General features: G+C 40.8%; 1 protein-coding gene across 3 annotated transcripts in view; it reads right to left on the bottom strand.

The window, feature by feature from the left end:
- The window catches only part of NBAS (NBAS subunit of NRZ tethering complex), a 423746-nt gene that overhangs the window by 378680 nt on the left and 25055 nt on the right, over positions 1-20011 (bottom strand). For all 3 annotated transcript variants that reach the window (XM_014589621.2, XM_014589625.2, XM_006140811.3), the window contains 5 exons: positions 16874-16928; positions 14674-14710; positions 9323-9400; positions 8221-8268; positions 3819-3862 (listed from right to left, as the gene is read on the bottom strand). In XM_014589621.2, the coding sequence (XP_014445107.1) occupies positions 3819-3862; positions 8221-8268; positions 9323-9400; positions 14674-14710; positions 16874-16928 (262 nt within the window). The remainder of the gene's footprint in view (positions 1-3818; positions 3863-8220; positions 8269-9322; positions 9401-14673; positions 14711-16873; positions 16929-20011) is intronic.

The following is a 20011-nucleotide window of genomic DNA, read 5'->3' as shown; positions in this document are numbered from 1 at the left end:
TGTGCATGCGTGCCCAAGATCCCAAGAGAATGAAGGAGAAGGGACTGCGGCGTGGTCATCTCGCCTGGGGGGTGATTTCTTGCTTTCTGTCTCTCTGTCTCTCTCTGTCTTTCTGGAGAGCGCTAATAGAAAAACCTTCTCAAAAAAAAAGTTGAATAAGACGGGAACCCTGTCTTCAAAGAATTTACGATCTAATTGGGAATCAGACAAGTAGATCAATAATTAGTTTTTAAAAGTAGGCAAGTGTTACGATACAGGCATAAACAAGTACTAGGGAAACATAAAGATGTAATAATAGCGGGGCAGAGAGCAGGGAAGAAAGGCGCCCCAAAGAGCTGAAGCTTGGACGGAGACAAAAGGACTCATTAGTTCCATGTTAGGTGGGAGCTCTGAGGCAAAGGAAATATCTGCACAAAGCATGAAAGGTATGATGGGCCGGGAAACCGTACATCGTGGTGTACAAGAACAGAGGACACATGACAGACAGGCTGACTGTGACAGGTGTGGTCTCTTAAATGAGAACATATAAACTGTATTCCATAGTCAACATCAAACAATTTAAAGATTTTAGGCAGAATTATAGTAGTAATAGTTGTAATAATAATAAAAGATTAATGTCTCCTAAATATTTATTACGTGTTGGACACTCTCCTAAGACATGCATTAGTTCCTTTCCCAGAACTCAAATATACAAAATTATGGCCATGTGATACATAATAAAAGTAAAGTTCACGGAAGTAACTTGTCTAAAATCACATGCCAAGAGAGTAGGAGAAGGGCCGGCAGATGGTGCGGTGGTTCAAGACACTGGATTCCCACATGGCGACTGCAGTTTGAGTCCCGGACCTGGTAGCTTGCTTTCTCCCTTCCCCTTTCTCTCTCTGTCTCTCTAATAAAATTTAAAATACATAACAAATAAAATTAAATAAATAAATCTTTTAAAAGGAAAAGAAAAGAAAGTAGTAGAGCCAGATGAGAAATCTGATAGAATTATCATTTTAAAATTATAAACTTGGGGGCCGGCAGGTGCTGTGGTGGTTAAGGACGCTGGACTCTCACATCACCAACTGTGATTCGAGTCCCGGACCTGGCAGCTCGCTCGCTCTCTCCCTCTCTCGCTCTAGCTCTCACTTGCTCTGTCCCTCTCTGGTCAAATTAAAATTAGTAAATAAATAAATTAAATCATTCTTTAAAAACAATGATCAAATTGAAAAGGAGTGCAAAGTATGGATCAGCGAGGACAGCAGACTGCAGCAAGAAACCAAGTAAAAAATGCTAAGAACAGAGTCCGGTGGGGTTTCAGCAGTGATACACTGAACCCAGGTGGGAAGGTCACTGGTTGGCATCGTGGGGCCTCCCACTCCATGCTGGGCATGCCCTTGTCCATGATCCAGGCTGGCTGAGCTGGACCATGGCATGAGAACCAGGTTGGGGTGCCCGTCTCACTCTGTCTCATAGAAGAAATACGCTTTTTGTTTTAAATGTTAAGAGCCTGAACTAACGCTGTGGTGGTTCAAGTGCAGAACGGAGGCAAATGTTGAAAAAGATTCCTGAGACTTGGTTAAATTAAAGGTGATCTTTCTCCATCACAGCACTCAAAATAATTACAATGAATTGTTATATCTTTCTTTCTTGCACCAAAATAAACTTGTACTTCAATTCTCTTTTCCCCAAACCTTGTGAAGTCCCCTCATATATACGGTGCCTATGGCAGTGCCTGACACACACAACTTACATATTTGTCAAAGAAAGCAAAAAGGAAAGAAAGGACAGGAAAAGAAAATTTCTAAATTTCTGGCATGGATGAACCGCAGAAAATGGTAGCAACAATCACCTAGGGACTACAGCGGAAGGAGCAGATTATAAAAAGCCAAACATTGTGAAGTCCCCTCATATATACGGTGCCTATGGCAGTGCCTGACACACACAACTTACATATTTGTCAAAGAAAGCAAAAAGGAAAGAAAGGACAGGAAAAGAAAATTTCTAAATTTCTGGCATGGATGAACCGCAGAAAATGGTAGCAACAATCACCTAGGGACTACAGCGGAAGGAGCAGATTATAAAAAGGCGAGACGAGGGCCAGCCAAGTGGTACGATAGCCAAGGCAGCTGGACCCCACATGGCCGAATGCACAGTTTGAGTCCCATCTCTGGCAGCCTGAAAAACACACCAAGCGGAGCCAGCAGATGGCGTAGCAGTTACAGCACTGCGCTTCCAGGTGACCATAGCTTGAAAATCATGCCAGGTATGTGTGCGTGCCCAAGACCCTAGAAGGCAAATGGAGGAGAAGGGATTGGGCCGTGGCCATCCCCCTGGGAGATGGTTTTTCACTTTCCCTCTCACTGCCTGCCTGTCTCTCTGGCAAGCACATGCGCCCTGAGGCAAAAATCCTGTAAAGACCGATGCCCTCTGCCTTTTCCTATACTGTTCCTGCAGACCGAGATACTCCCTGATTTCTCCCAACTTCTACTCAGTCTTTAGGTCGTTTTCTACAAGTCACTTTTTCTCAACAATCTGATCATACTTCTGTTTAAAAACTCTTACTGTGCTCTGTATTTTTCCTTCATCAGACCTGTTAAAGATTGTAATTATATATCTGAGTAAACTATATGCCTCATTAGGTAAAGAAACATACTTTTTTGCTCACAACCACACCCCAAGTGTTCATCAAAACTTTAGTCCATATATATTTTTTTTCTTTTTTTTTTTTAGAGGTTTTTGCTATAGGGCGCATGCGCTCGCCAGACAGACAGAGACAGACAGAGAGACAGAAAGCAGGAAATCACTCCCCAGGGGGGATGGCCACGCCGCAATCCCTTCTCCTCCATTCTCCTTTCGGGATCTTGGGCACGCACGCACACACGCCCAGCGTGAGTTCAAGCCACAGGGTCCAGGACTCAAACCGCTGTCGACTACGTGGGAGTCCAGTGACATAGCCATTACGCTAACTGCTGGTCCCCATACATATTTTTTAAAAGAATTAGTATTTATTTATGTATGTATGTATTTATTTGTTTGTTTATTTACATTTAACCAGATAGGGACAGAGTGAGAAGAGAAAGAGAGAGAGAGGGAAAATGAGAGAGCAAGCTGCCAGGTCCGGGACTGAAACCATAGTCGGCCAGGTGGGAGTCCAGCACCTTAACCATCATGCCACCTGCCAGGCCCGGTCCACACGTATTTATAGCACTCAATCTACTGTTGCTGAAAATATCAAAAAATGATCGCTATTCAGACTTCTTTAGGTTTTTGCCATAGGGTGTGTGTGCTCAGCAGTGACAAAATGTGACAGTGAGAGAGAAGGTGAGAAATCACCCTCCAGCGGGCCTGGCTGCACAGAAATCCCTTCTCCTCTATTTTCCTCTCAGGATTTTAGGCACAATCACACACACGCCTGGTATGATTTTCAAACAACCAGGTCCAAGACACGAACCATGGTCAGCCTACTGGGACTCCAGTGCTTCAACTACTCCGCCACCTGCTGGCACCTCAGACCAACTCTTGACTTAATCTAAGTATATTTTTCTGCATTGAATTCAAAATAAAAGTCTGCACATACAAATACTTTATCCCAAACTGGCTTAGACTTTTAAAACATAGTTTAAACCTTAACTCCCTCCAAAATGTGCATCTTGGACCAAAATACTTAAGGCAGTAAGAAAAAACAGTCAAGATTTTCTAACTGATTTTAATATACTGTCATAATAATCTTAGTAACAAATATTATTTATGTAATGTCTATTAAAACTTTTATAAACATGGTAATCATTATAAATGTCAAATGTTCATTTTTTACATATTTTGGAAACTCTTACCTTGACATTTCCCAATGATGGATGTAAAATCATCTTTTGCAGACCTGCAAAATGGAGAGGATGTCATGTTACCACAACATTGTGGGGTAGAGATCCAAACCACCACCACATGCTGCCTGGACAACACTGAACCACTCCTCCTCTTACCAAGATGATTTTGTGCCTCAAGTAAAATGCTTTCATTAGTAATAATATTTTTTCCCAACCTTATTGTATCAGAAGCAGAACTGCCCCAGGAATAGAGTGAAACACCTGAAGTAAGTTTACTCATGGTCTTTTAATATACTAGAGATGTCTGGGACCAGCAGTTAGTGTAATGGTTATGTCACTGGACTACCATGTAGTCAACCGTGGTTCGAGTCTCAGACCTGGTGGCTTAAACTCAGGCCGAGCACGTGTGTGTGCATGCCTAAGATCCCGAGAGGGGAATGGAGGAGAAGGGATTGCGGCGTAGCCATCCCCCTGGGGGGTGATTTCTCACTTTCCGTCTGTCTCTCTGTCTGGCGAGAGCACGTGCCCTATAGCAAAAAACTCTCAAAAAAAAAAAAAAAATATATATATATATGATTCAGTAAATCTAGGATGAGACCCAAGCAAATGTGTTTTTAAAGTTTCACAAATTGATCCTAGTTAAGAGCAACCAGTCCATACTATATCACAAAGTTCGATCATGTAAGAAACGTCTTATTTTAATGAACCAAATAACCTTAAAAAGTCACCACACTCGTATCAGTGACCTAGTTAATATCTGTGATCTTGAAGTATATACCAAGACAAGGGCCAGCAAGTGGCATGGTCGTTAAGGTGCTAAACTCCCACATGACACACTGCAGTTCAAGTCCCAGACCTAGTGACTTGAAATCCACTCCAGACACGTGTGCATGTGTGCCCAAGATCCCTGAAAGAGAATGAAGGAGAAGGGATTGTGGTATGGCCATGCCCTAAGGACTGATTTCTCACTTTCCCTCTTACTGTCTCTTTCCAGCAAGCACACAGGCCCTATGGCAAAAACATAAAAACAAAACAAAAAAAGATACACACATACACACACACACACACACACACACACACACCAAAGCAGTATAAGGATGTATAAAATATGTTCAAAACTGTAAATTGGTAAACCTTCTAGAAAATAATTAAGTTACAATTCCTTAACATCCATAACAATTTACCTAGCAATTCCACTTCCATAAAGTTATCCCCAGGAAACTATAGATATACACAAATATTAAAAAATTAATATAGTTTCATTTATAAAACAGAAAAATACACTCAGTATAAGGAAATTAATTAATTAACCTTTGCTATGAGCAAGTAATGAAATATTATGCAATTACTATATATGACATGGAAAGATGTTCGCAATAAATTAATTTTCAGAAGTTATGCAGAAAAAGGAAGATACAAAGAACGTAAATTAAAGTAGCTATTTATAACAAGTCCATATCAAATAGAATGTGCAGTATAATTCCACTAAATATAAAATATAGAACACACATACGCACAGAAAACTTCAAAGAACATATACCAAAGTGTTAACAGTAGACAACTCTGAATAGCAGGATTACAGGTAATTTGTAGTTATTTCTATTTAACTACATTTTCTAGCATTACTATAAATTAATTACTACTTAAAATTTTTTTCAATATTTTTAGCCATTTTTTTAAATTATTTAACTTTACTTATTTATTCATTTATTTAAATGTTAACTATAGAAGGACAGGGAGATAGAGAGAAAGAAAGTGAGAAAGCAAGCCGCCAGGTCTGGGACTTGAACCGCTGTCGGTTATGTGGGAGTCCAACACCCTTAATCATCATGCCACATGCTGGTCCCATTTTTAGCCATTTTTTAAAAATATATTAGAATTAAAGGCAATTATATACACGAAATTGAATTTCCTCAAGAAACTGGACTGTTGGGCTGGCCCTGTGAGCCTAGCGGTTGGGGAGTGGAGGATTCCCGAACAGCCGAGTTTGAATGACGTCCCAGCAGTTTCAAAAACACTCAAGGTGGGGCTTGCAGGTAGTGTGATGGTTAAGGGCGCTGGCATAGTCAATGACGGTTCGAGTCCCGGACCTGGCAGCTAGTTTTCTCACTTTCTCTCTCTCTTTCTCTCTCTCTGTCTCTCTCTGATCAAATTAAAATAAACAAATAAAGTTAAATAAAATAAATCTTAAAAAAAAATCTTTCTTAAAAAAATAAAAACTCAAACTATCTGTATGTGCATGCCCAAAGTCCTGACAGTATAGGGAAGCGGAAAAAGGATGGTGGCATCAGTACATCCCACTCGGGGGGTTACTTTTTCCCCCCTCTCTCTTTTGTCTCTGACTTTCCCTCTAGTGAGTGTGCAAGCTCTTTGGCAATTAAAACAATAATTTTTTTTAAAAAGGAGGAAATAAATTTTGTCTATTAAGTCACACCATAAGCACATTTCTCAAGATGATTCACTTCATATCACTATAACAAATGGAATAGGAAGCGCTGGCCAAATCAGCATGACCAATGTAAACTCAAACACTAGGCCAACTGTGTTGTTAATGGTGCTCCTAAAAACCAGAGACCTGCCTATTGACGCCCTGTCAAAACAAGTCAGTTTCAAAAGGCTGTCTTCACTGCCCATCATTTTTATCCTGAGTTTTGAGAGAGATGAAGCCAATACCCAGACCAGGGGCCAAACCTTCTGTTTTCTCCCCCAAAAGGTTGAGAGGTCCAGTTTTCCTTTGATAGATGGAAAATAAAATAAATATCACGAACACTATTAGAAACTGTGATGATAGGTACTAGCAGTTAGCGTTAACAGCTATGTCACTGGACTCTCATACAGTCGACCACAGTTCAAGTCCCAGTCCTGGCAGCTTAAACTCACGCCGGGCACATGTGCGTGCGTGCCCAAGATCCCAAGAGGAGAAGGGATTGTGGCGTAGCCATCCCTCTGGGGGATGATGACTTCTTGCTTTCTGTCTCTCTCTATCTTTCTGGCAAGTGCACACACCCTATAGAAAAAAATCTCTCAAAAAAAAAAAGAAAGAAAGAAACTGTGATGATAACTGAATGGTCATTAAAACTATTTTCAGTCAACAATAATGAAGCAGCAGAAACATCTCCTGAGGCCAGGTGGTGGCGCAGTGGTAATGCAACTAAACCTAGCTGGCACAAGGCCTGAGTCTGCGCCACCTCCCTGACACACCAGGCATGCACATGTCTGTCTGTGATACAAGCTGGCTGAGACGGGGGGGTGGATCACAGCATGGGGGCTGATGGAGCCTCCCATCTGTGTCTCTCTCTATCACTAAAATAAATTTTTAAAAACCTAAAAAAAATAGATAAAACTTTTGACTGATGTCTAGGGATTCTCAAGTTTCTATATCTTCTTGTTTGAAAACCAAGAGTCAGGGAGGACTTGCCTGGAAGAAGGATGAACCCTCGCTTTTAGAGATGCCATACATCTGGTTTGCTGTTGGAAATTTCTCGAAGAATAAACCAGTTTTTCTGAATTAGTTGTTACTGTTGCTATCTCTCCCGCAACTGATACATCATTTTAAAATAAAATATCTGGAAAGCCCAGCTTAGTGAAGTCTTTTTGATGTGTACTTTTGAATGACAGTTTGTCCTCGAAAACTCATATCCTAGAAGTTTATCCACCATGTAATGACTTTGGGAGGTGGTGAAACCTCTCTTTAAAGGGAGAGCACCACTCAACCAGCTGGGGCCATGGAAGACAAAGAGAGAAAGAGGGGATTCGGCTTCCTCTCTTTCCATGTGCCTGCCTTCCCTCTGCTCCTGCTGGCCATGTTGCAAGGTAGCACCAGAGGCCACAAGGAGCCAGCCCCAAGCTCATGGACTCCCAGCCACCAGAACCATGATTCAGTGAGCCTCCACTCTTCTTAATCACCGACTCTCAGCTATTCTTTTTAGCAACATAATAATGGACTAAGACAATATCTGACATCACTGGAGGTCTCAAGAGGACAGATAATAATAGCTGTTCTCAAGTAACAGTAACCTTGGTCTTCAGCACACCCACAAAGCATCTACAGCTTTATGCCAACAGGGCAGTGCTTTTCCTATTCTTTTCTACCCCTTCCTGAACATCTGCTTAGCTCACCCAGCACTAACTAGTCAAGCAAGAGTGGTTTCAGTTCTGGAAGATAGGCCTCACTTACTGAGAAAGCAAAATTTCTCCAGAGACAGTAGAGCAATGTCAGAAAGCAGAGAGACAAGGAAACTACTCCAAGAAACCATCCTTCATTCTTTAACTGGCATAAATTAAAGTCTGATACTTCACAAAATTGAGTGAACAGTAAAATCCTTTTAAATATACTTTCTTTAAAAACTGTAGTTTTCACTTACCAAGTAAAAGTTCTCTCAAAGAAACCTTAAACACCAATAATAATTACCTGATCTCCACACACTGATCCTGAACAGCAGCCAAAAGTTTCCCATTGCTTTCATAGTGAGAAAAAGAGAAAAATACATTCTATTACAAATATCTGTGACAGCCTTCCACACAGATGAAATTACTGTAAGAAGTTAAAATGATTTTTAAGTGTTGTCATACACTTTGAATATCCATCTTTGGACCTTATGATTAGATGACTATATAGGTACAAAAAAAAAATAGAAAATAATTCAGTTCACTTTGAATTAACATGTTTAAATAATACTAATCATGGGATGGACCCATAGCCCACTGGTTAAGGGAACTGGATCTCAAGTGGCCAACCACATAATTCTAATCCCAGCCCCAGGAGCTTGAGAAACCCACAAGGATGCCAACCAGTGGCATGGAAGTTAAGGCAGCAGCTGAATTCCACACGGCCAGCTGTGCGGTTCATGCTCCGGACCAGCGGCCTCAAAAACACACCAGGCCCACATGTGAGCATGTCCAAAATCCCAAAAAGCAAAATAGAAAGGGCATTTCACTATGATCAACCACCATGGGTCGTGGAGGGAGGGTGCTTTCTCACTTTCTTTCTGTCTTTCTCCTGTGAGTGCACACACAATCGAAGCAAAAAACAAGCCAGGCACGTGTGCATGCATGTCCCAAATCCCAACAAGACGGAGAAAAGGAAAAAGGATTACAACATGATTGTGACCCATGTGAGGGTGCTTTTTCCCTCCTCTTCTCTCTCTCTTGTTCTCTGTCTCTGGCAAGTGCACACACCCTCTGGCAAAATAAAATCATCAGCATCAGAGGCCGGCAGGTGGCGCTGCGGTTAAGGTGCTGGACTCCCACATGGCCAACCATAGTTAATGGACCTGGCAGCTTGCTTTCTCACTTTCCCTTTCCTCTCCCTCTGTCTCTGTGGTCAAATTAAAAAACTAAATAATAATAACAAATAAAATTAAATAAATAATTTTAAATCATTATCATAAATGACACAAAGAGAATTTATATATAATAAAAAATGAAGACTGAAAGCCATGGGAACCCAAAATCAATCATGAAATTTCAAAGCTCATCCACACAGAACATTATGAACTCACATGCATCCTTACCTTGCAAGTACCAAATGCCAGTTTATCTGTTTATTCACCAAGCGAACCAGTCCATCAGGGAGCAAAAATGGTGCGGGGCTGGAATGACAACACAGTAGCTAGTTTAAAGTCTAATCATCAAAGCCACCCATGAGGATAAACATTATAAATAGCACATATATTTATAGAATGAGACAGGGATTTTTTTTTCCCACTAAAATATAACATCTGAATATTAACAAAACCAAAACTCAGTTACTAATTTCATCTCTGAAATGTGACCATACACATTTTGCTACCTCCAGTAAAACCTAGCAGTTTACTCAAAGGTTAAAAAAAAAAAAAAAAAACATATGCTGCTTCTAAGAAAAAGATATCTAGTCTTCCAGGAACAGAGCAGAGCCAGCTTACACAAACCCTTCCTCCTGCAGCCACTCAGAAATCCTGGTTCAATTCTAACATACAATCATTCTAGTACAGAGTTCAACTCACAAGGAAGTAAGAAATTTCCAAGTGCTAGAAAAATGAAAAGTTCATTGAAAGCTAGAATCGACACGGGAAAGAAAGAGAGAAGAACCCACACAGGATTTAACACACGGTACGAACACAAAATGACTGCACCACCCATGAAAGGTAAACCAGGAACACCTCACCATGGACCCAGGGAGACTGACGACTCTCATCTCTATCTGGAGCTATGGTCTGTGGGAAGAGGAATGAAATCTCCTAGAAAAATTAAAAGCTCAAGTCTATACCATATGCAAGACAGGACTACAATTTCATGTTCCTCATGTGACTCAAGAACCCCAAGCATAGGTTCACAGGAAAACCATTCACGACGGACAGCAGGGAACGGTCAACAGTGGCTAAGTCAGTCAGAAGATTAAACAAACTAAAAGAGTTAACGCCTGAATAAGTCAAGAAAATACAATGTAATTCTACGAAAACAAAACAGGAAAAAAAATACAGTAAGAAAATCAGAAAATACAAAATGGGATTTTGAAAATTAGTAATAGGAGTCGGAGGTGACATAGTGGTGACGTCACTGGACTCCACATGTCCGACTGGGGTTCGAATCCCAGACTCAGTGGTTTGAAAATTATGCCATGCATGTGCATGCATACCCAAGAGCCCAGGAGGAGAATGGAGAAGGGATTGTGGCGTGCCCAACTCCCTGGGGGATGATTTCTCACTTTCCTTCTCACTGTCTCTGTCTCTTTTTCTCTTCCCCATGAACACGCACATCCTATGGCAAAACCTCTAAAAAAACATTAGTAATATATATTTGGTATACTTAATGTAAAATATTTAATATCAAGAGACAGTTACAGAAAATTAACGAATATATGAAGCATGCATTTGAATATCATCTGTATGAGGTTAATTCCCTCTTGATGAGAAGAGGAAAGGACAGGGGCAGGATCTGAGATATAGCATTTTGCCTAAGAAAAGAACAATCTGAAGCAAATATAGAAAAGTACAAGATACTTTAATTCAGGTAAGTCATATATTGTCTATAATTTTCAGTATGTATGTGATGTTTCCAAATAAAGAGAAAGAAACTTTTTAAAAGATGATAAAGCTGCTTGAAATAAATACTGGCCCTGAACCTTTCGGCTTAATTTCCATAAACTCAAGTACAGAGACTCAACTACAATCTTTTTGAAAGTAACACAGTACACGGAAGATTAGGTACGGAAAGGACTGCTCAGGACGGGGCAAAGAGAAAGATACCCATGGACGCCTGCTCTTGAGGTGCTCACGGAAGACAAGGCTTGGCTCAGTGTTAACTTTTCTGACTTCTCCCTCCCAATCGACAATAAAAGAACAATGAAGCAGCAATCTGAACCACCATTATTTTCTGCCCACCCTATCCTAGCAAGCTGTAGCCAGCGCAGTGAGCTCAGAAAAACAGCCTGTCTCTTTGCACCCGGCCGCTTCACATCTCCTGGATAATCTCTACTCTGTCAGAGCCCACACTCCCCAACCAAGATAAAATCAGCTGGCAGAATTGGAATGTGTAGGTTACATATGCCACAAGGGACGTGTTACATGTAACACACACACATGCACACACATAGATTAAAAGCAGAAAAACACTGACACATGACTTAGAGAAGAGCCAAAGGTCTCTAATAGAACTATTTTATCTCTGGGGAGTTTAAGATTAGATGCCCTGAAGGAAAGACCAGTCTGTACTAAATCTTTTTATAGAACAATCCCTATATATGTACATAAAAGCAGAATTATACCCTTTGTCAGAATCACTGTTTCTTTCACATATTTTGGGCCATCTCTGTAGTGCAGTAGTTAAGTGCTATATGTAAGAAGCCAGATCCCACATAGTCAACCACAGTTCGAGTCCTAGCCCCAGCAGCTTGAAAATCACACCAAGCGCGGATAGGTGCATGTCCAAACTCCTAGTGGGATAGAGAAAAGGAGGAAAGGGATTGTGATATGACCACACCCCACTGGAGGGGTGCTTTCTCCGTGCTGTCTCAGCGAGCGTATGAACCCTCTGGGAATTTAAAAAAAAAAAAAAAAAAAAGAAGAAGAAGAAAGCATCAGCGTGCTCCTAGCTATGTTTCTCCTACCCGTTGAGTGAATGAGCAGCCTTGGCCTGAGTTCCTGGCAACCTCAGCTGCAGGGGCTGTGGAGAAGCATGTATGTTAAATGACATGGCCTCTAGCCTTAGTTTTTCCATTTTCTTTTATTGATGTCACAGACAGTGTGCCATGCATGTGCATGCATACCCAAGAGCCCAGGAGGAGAATGGAGAAGGGATTGTGGCGTGCCCAACTCCCTGGGGGATGATTTCTCACTTTCCTTCTCACTGTCTCTGTCTCTTTTTCTCTTCCCCATGAACACGCACATACTATGGCAAAACCTCTAAAAAAACATTAGTAATATATATTTGGTATACTTAATGTAAAATATTTAATATCAAGAGACAGTTACAGAAAATTAACGAATATATGAAGCATGCATTTGAATATCATCTGTATGAGGTTAATTCCCTCTTGATGAGAAGAGGAAAGGACAGGGGCAGGATCTGAGATATAGCATTTTGCCTAAGAAAAGAACAATCTGAAGCAAATATAGAAAAGTACAAGATACTTTAATTCAGGTAAGTCATATATTGTCTATAATTTTCAGTATGTATGTGATGTTTCCAAATAAAGAGAAAGAAACTTTTTAAAAGATGATAAAGCTGCTTGAAATAAATACTGGCCCTGAACCTTTCGGCTTAATTTCCATAAACTCAAGTACAGAGACTCAACTACAATCTTTTTGAAAGTAACACAGTACACGGAAGATTAGGTACGGAAAGGACTGCTCAGGACGGGGCAAAGAGAAAGATACCCATGGACGCCTGCTCTTGAGGTGCTCACGGAAGACAAGGCTTGGCTCAGTGTTAACTTTTCTGACTTCTCCCTCCCAATCGACAATAAAAGAACAATGAAGCAGCAATCTGAACCACCATTATTTTCTGCCCACCCTATCCTAGCAAGCTGTAGCCAGCGCAGTGAGCTCAGAAAAACAGCCTGTCTCTTTGCACCCGGCCGCTTCACATCTCCTGGATAATCTCTACTCTGTCAGAGCCCACACTCCCCAACCAAGATAAAATCAGCTGGCAGAATTGGAATGTGTAGGTTACATATGCCACAAGGGACGTGTTACATGTAACACACACACATGCACACACATAGATTAAAAGCAGAAAAACACTGACACATGACTTAGAGAAGAGCCAAAGGTCTCTAATAGAACTATTTTATCTCTGGGGAGTTTAAGATTAGATGCCCTGAAGGAAAGACCAGTCTGTACTAAATCTTTTTATAGAACAATCCCTATATATGTACATAAAAGCAGAATTATACCCTTTGTCAGAATCACTGTTTCTTTCACATATTTTGGGCCATCTCTGTAGTGCAGTAGTTAAGTGCTATATGTAAGAAGCCAGATCCCACATAGTCAACCACAGTTCGAGTCCTAGCCCCAGCAGCTTGAAAATCACACCAAGCGCGGATAGGTGCATGTCCAAACTCCTAGTGGGATAGAGAAAAGGAGGAAAGGGATTGTGATATGACCACACCCCACTGGAGGGGTGCTTTCTCCGTGCTGTCTCAGCGAGCGTATGAACCCTCTGGGAATTTAAAAAAAAAAAAAAGAGAGGCCAGCTGGTGGTATAGTGGTTAAGATACTGGATTGCCACCTGGTCAATCATGGTTCAGTCCCAGCCCCGGAGGCTTGAAACTTACTGTGGGCGTGTGTGTGGATGTGGATGCCCAAAACCTAAAAGGAGAATGGAGTCCAGCATGGTCATTGCCCCAGGATAGGGCAGGGTTGGGGGGGAAGAGGGTAGTTTCTCACTTTCTGTCTATCTCCCCAGCGCTGCACACACCTTACAGCAAAAATCTCTTGGAAAAAAATCTGTGGCCAGCAGGTGGCATGGTGGCTAGGGCGCTGGACTCCCACATGATGGACTGCAGTTCAAGTGTTGGCAGCTTGCTTTCACACTTTCTCACTTTATCTCTCTCTCCAGTGAGTGCACGTCCATGTACCAAATTTTAAAAATAATAAAGACAATGATAAATAAAATTAAATAAATAATTATTTTTTAAATGCTAAATATTATTAACATACCTGGAAATACACTGAACACACAAGGAATTTAAAAGTACACAAGAACTGAACCCTAAGGAAGCATCTCTGATGTTCTCTGCTGTGCTGCAATTGAATACTGATCACCAGAGAGCGGATGGAACAGTAAAAACAAAAATGCTTTTTACAAGATATATGTGCTATGTATCCATCATGCGGGCACTCAAGACCACTCAGCAAGGTCATACTGAGATTGTCTTAATAATATCTGGGGGGGGGGGGCTTGTGGTATGGTGGTTAAATCGCTGGACTCCCACATGGCTGACCGCAGTTTGAGTCCCTGACCCGGTGGCCTAAAACACGCTGGGCATGTGTGCATGTGTGCCCAAGATCCTGAAAGGAGAATGGAGAAGAAGGATTGTGGCATGGTCGTCCGCCCCTTGTGAGGTGACTTCTCGTTTTCTGTCTCCCTGTCTCTCTCTCTCTTTCTGGCGAGTAAGCGCACATGCCCTATAGCAAAAAATCTCTTTCAAAAAAAATAAAAAAATAAAAAGGCTACTCGAACAAAAATTGCCCTAAGTCCACTTAAGCTACCTTGTCATTTTACACTAAGACATTTGAAGTATCTATTTTATAAATTGGCCTCATGTGAATGTCAGCAGCTTTAGTATGATCAGGGGTTAAATTATAAAACCTTAAATTATAAATACAAAAATATTGCCTGTATTTGATATTCATACTGTTTCTCTGGAGAACTGAAGACTCACCTGTACCAGATGTATTGGCGTAAAAATAATAAATGATCTGAAATAAAAAGAAACAGCAAAGCCAAATAAGCCAGTTGTCTTTTAAGAATCATTTTCAAATTAGATTTAGAGATGAGAAATCTAAAATAAACTGCAGTCTAAGCCAGTACAAAACAAAACACAGAGAATATAACTCTTCAAATATGAAAATAAATATAACTTAATAGACGCTACAACTTTTACGGATCATATATTTGTTTATATTAAATTCCAAACTTCTATATCATTCAAAAATTTGAAATATTTCCTAGCCTTACAAAAAGTGATTTGTGATAATGAAATTTAATCTAAGAAGCTTTAGTGAAACCATGGATTACAAGTAAAGACTCAAAAAAATAAAGTGAAAAGTCCATAGAAAATAAGATCTCTAACACACCATTAAAAAATGTTTAGGGACAAGGACTCACAGGTTACAACAGATGGCATAACAGTTACGTCACTGGACTCCCACGAGGTCAACCACGATTCGAGTCTTGGACCTGGCAGCTTAAACCTCACACCAAGCATGTGTGCATTAGTGCCCAAGATCTTGAGAGGAAAATGAAGAAGAAAGGACTGCGGCAGGGCCATCCCCCTGGAGGGGTGATTTCTTGCTTTCTGTGTCTCTGTCTCTCGGGTGAGCGAAATGCACCCTATAGCAAAAGCTCTCTCTAAAAAAATAAAATGTTTAGGGGCAGCCAGTGGAATGGTAATTAAGGCAACTGAATTCCAAATGGCCAACTGCACAGTTTGAGTTCCAGACACAGCAGCTTAAGAAACACATTGAGGGGCTATCAGGTGGGGTGGTGGGTAAAGCGTTGGACTCTCACATGCCCAAATGCAGTTTGAGTCACAGACCTGGAGGCTTGCTTTCTCACTTTCCCTCTCTCTCTGTCTCTTGTCAGATTAAAAAAGTAGTAACAATGATGAATAAAATCAAACAATTCTTTAAAAAAAAAAAAAAAAAAAAACTGGGCACGTATGTGTGCATGACCAAAATCTGCAGAGGAGAATGGAGGGGAAGGGAGTGCTGTGGAACCAACCCCTTCAGGGTTCTCTCTCTCTCTCTCTCTCTCTCTCTCTCATTTCTCTCTCGCAAGCAATGTGCCCTACAACAAATTAAAAACAAAAAAGAACAAAAATAAAATAAAATAAAATAGTAACCGCACCTACCTCATTGCTTTGGGAAAAAGATTCTACAAACTAGCCCATACAGTACCAGCTCAGTGAGCTAGATGTAATCCTTTCTCGGATTCTCCTTAGCTCATATATAAAGTCTCTGAGCAGCTAAAGGAATGCCCAAGTTTATCAAATTAGTAACTCACATTTGAGGTGAAACATGTAAAATATACTCCAGACTAAGCCATTACAAACAAAACACAGAGGACCTCTGGCCAGGTGTCTGAATTGCCATCTAAACCATTAAAATGGTATCTTACTTTCTTTTTACCTTCAATATCCATAGACTCTTTGAGGCTCATACTGGGTTTGATGTTCTTCATTCCTTCCGTAACACAACCCCAGTGGTTAAACCTAGGCTATACTTTAGCTCTAAGCTGCATCTAATGTGTATGTCTGAATATACATATATATATACATACATGTGTGTATAAACACAATATAAAATTTGGATGGCATACACACTATTCATCTTCTTTTTTTAGAATTATTTAATTTGGGGGGCAGCAAGTAATGTGGTGGGTAAGGGTACTGGATTTCCTCCCACATGGCCAACCACGGTTCAAGTCTCAGACCTGGTGACTTGCTTTCTCACTTTCTCTCTTTCTCTCTCTCTCACTCTGTTCCTCTCTGGTCAAATAAAAATAAATAAATAAAATTAAGTTAAATAAAAATCATTCTTTAAAAAAGAATTATTTAATTTTATATGTTATTTCTTTTTCGTTTGTTTTAGGGCATGTGCACTCACCAGAGAGAAACAGAGAGAGTGAGAAAGCAAGTCACCAGGTCCGGGATTCAAACCAGTCAATCATATAGGAGTCCAGCACCTCAACCACCACACCACCTGCTGGCCCCTGTGCGATTCATTTTCATCAGGCTATTCATCACAAGTTTAAAGAACATATTTTTAAATTCCCAAATGTTTAAAAGTGACACAGTTACAAAGGAAAGCTATCCGTTAATGATATCATGATATGTAGAAAAATAAATAAACTATATTTACCTCTAATTGCTTTTGTGATGATAAAGGATGCTCCATGTTTTCGGTTGCCTCTGGGCTACAATTTAAAACAAACAAAAGGCTTACATCTGAGAATTTTCTACTAATACTTACATAAACTTATACTTCTTTACTAATCTCAGAATATTGGGTACAAGGCACTAGTGTTTAAAAACTATTTATAGAGTGAAACAAAAAAGTAGGATCAGGACTGGGGACAGCAGGAGTAAATATGTGCATGCTAGAGTTCATGTCAGGGAGAACCCTGCAGGAAGGAGGAAGACTGAGGCTGGAAACTTTCCTAATTGAAACACTGATTCAAAGCAAGAGATGTCAAAGACAAAGACCATATGGGTTGCCAGTTTAGCACAGTCTGAAAAGGCTACAGGCACACAAAGTAAGTTTTACTCACAGGAAATGCGTTAATATGGATTAATCAACTCATGACTTAAGGACAGAAAAGTCATTAAGTATCTGTTGTTTCCCCAAAGAGAATGTTAACAAAACAAATCATTTAATTTGAGGGCAGGCAGATAGCAGATACATAACTGCTGTATTAAATGATTCCATTTTATCACAGACTGAACACTCACTATCTGCAGGTTAAACAACAGTGGGCACTACGGGTCATGTGTAAGAGGCATTAATGTGCTGCCAGGAAAAGTACGATGGGCATACACTAAGTACAAGTAGGTACTACTCAAAAGCACAGAAACTCAACAAATAAGAATTGATAGTACAATTCATGCAAGATACAATTTAATCCTGGGGGAGGAGGAGACGTAATGATGAATTAGATTAAAAAAAAAAAAAGGCAAAGTGCTATGAGGTTGCAATGTAAATTGATCGTACACTTTAAAAAAAAAATGTATAATGGTTCTTAACCATTATTGAAGCCAGTGAATGCTAAGGAGTGGAAATTTGTTCTCCTCTGACCAATGTCAGTTGCAACAGCTTCATAATCTACATATTCTAGCTGCATAACCTACAAATATATGCACTGTTCACGACATTCAGGAACTAAGTTAACACTTGAAAAACAATCATCTATGCAGATTTATGCCCGCCTACAAAATATGTTATTCAAGACAAGAAGGGAAAAGTAGTGAGAAGGAAGCACAGAAAAATTGCAAACTTTTTTGGGGAAATGAGCTAGAGAATGAGTAAGGAAATACTTAGAAAAGATGTCAGGCAAGACATTAGCTGGGCTTCAGACAGTCTTTAATAAAATTTCCTTTCGATCAGGCTGCTTTCTGAAATGTAAACAGTGAGTGACATATGCTAAGCACAAAAAAAAAAAAAAAAAAAAAACGATTTCATAAACGTGGATCCTCAGTTCCTACTCTTCACCTTGGGCCTGGAAGGCCCTCCCTCTAAAATACATGAAAACTTCAAGGTCCAGCTCATCAATTGCCAACCTCTGTAACACCTCCCCCTGGCATAGATCCCAACTCCGCTGAAAGGAACGCCTTCCTCATCTCTCTCAAGGCATTTTCGCTCGCACTGCCTCTATAGCGCATATTATGCTAGTCATGAAACTGGATGGTCTCTCCTCTAGCTTATCCCCAGCACCTAGCACCATGTGCGGGAAACAGGGACACCGGCACACACAGGCGCAGGACTTGGAGTGATTCAGCCCAAGTAAGAGTGAAGGGTCAGAGTCCGCGGCCGCAAGATGTGGAGAAGACTATGGTCCTGGAAAATTCTCCCACCGCGGAGGAGGGTGGATCCAGACCAGCCCTCCCTGGCGCCAGCTGGGACCCTCGAGTCCAGGGGCTGTGCCCCCCGCTCCAAGAACCAACTGGAGTAGGACGGTACTCAGCCCAGAGCACGAGGTCCCGCCCCCGACCCCGACAACCAACTGAGCCCAGGGGAGACCACTGGGACCCCTCGCCTTGGGGCGTCAGGACCCCGCAGCCCCGAGTGCCGTTGCCAGGGCGACTGCCCGGGCCTCAGAGCCCTCTCCCCCGCCCACCCGGCTCGCTCCGCTACGTGGCTGCTCTACGTGGCCCGGCCCGCGAAGGGTACAAGGCACTAGTGTTTAAAAACTATTTATAGAGTGAAACAAAAAAGTAGGATCAGGACTGGGGACAGCAGGAGTAAATATGTGCATGCTAGAGTTCATGTCAGGGAGAACCCTGCAGGAAGGAGGAAGACTGAGGCTGGAAACTTTCCTAATTGAAACACTGATTCAAAGCAAGAGATGTCAAAGACAAAGACCATATGGGTTGCCAGTTTAGCACAGTCTGAAAAGGCTACAGGCACACAAAGTAAGTTTTACTCACAGGAAATGCGTTAATATGGATTAATCAACTCATGACTTAAGGACAGAAAAGTCATTAAGTATCTGTTGTTTCCCCAAAGAGAATGTTAACAAAACAAATCATTTAATTTGAGGGCAGGCAGATAGCAGATACATAACTGCTGTATTAAATGATTCCATTTTATCACAGACTGAACACTCACTATCTGCAGGTTAAACAACAGTGGGCACTACGGGTCATGTGTAAGAGGCATTAATGTGCTGCCAGGAAAAGTACGATGGGCATACACTAAGTACAAGTAGGTACTACTCAAAAGCACAGAAACTCAACAAATAAGAATTGATAGTACAATTCATGCAAGATACAATTTAATCCTGGGGGAGGAGGAGACGTAAAGATGAATTAGATTTAAAAAAAAAAAAAAAGGCAAAGTGCTATGAGGTTGCAATGTAAATTGATCGTACACTTTAAAAAAAAAATGTATAATGGTTCTTAACCATTATTGAAGCCAGTGAATGCTAAGGAGTGGAAATTTGTTCTCCTCTGACCAATGTCAGTTGCAACAGCTTCATAATCTACATATTCTAGCTGCATAACCTACAAATATATGCACTGTTCACGACATTCAGGAACTAAGTTAACACTTGAAAAACAATCATCTATGCAGATTTATGCCCGCCTACAAAATATGTTATTCAAGACAAGAAGGGAAAAGTAGTGAGAAGGAAGCACAGAAAAATTACAAACTTTTTTGGGGAAATGAGCTAGAGAATGAGTAAGGAAATACTTAGAAAAGATGTCAGGCAAGACATTAGCTGGGCTTCAGACAGTCTTTAATAAAAGTTCCTTTCGATCAGGCTGCTTTCTGAAATGTAAA

Source organism: Tupaia chinensis, unplaced genomic scaffold, assembly GCF_000334495.1.
Source record: "Tupaia chinensis unplaced genomic scaffold, TupChi_1.0 Scaffold000045_1, whole genome shotgun sequence".
In the NCBI taxonomy this organism is placed as follows: Eukaryota; Metazoa; Chordata; class Mammalia; order Scandentia; family Tupaiidae; genus Tupaia; species Tupaia belangeri.
The sequence above is the reverse complement of the archived record's forward strand: the minus strand, read 5'-3'. Positions and strand labels throughout refer to the sequence as shown.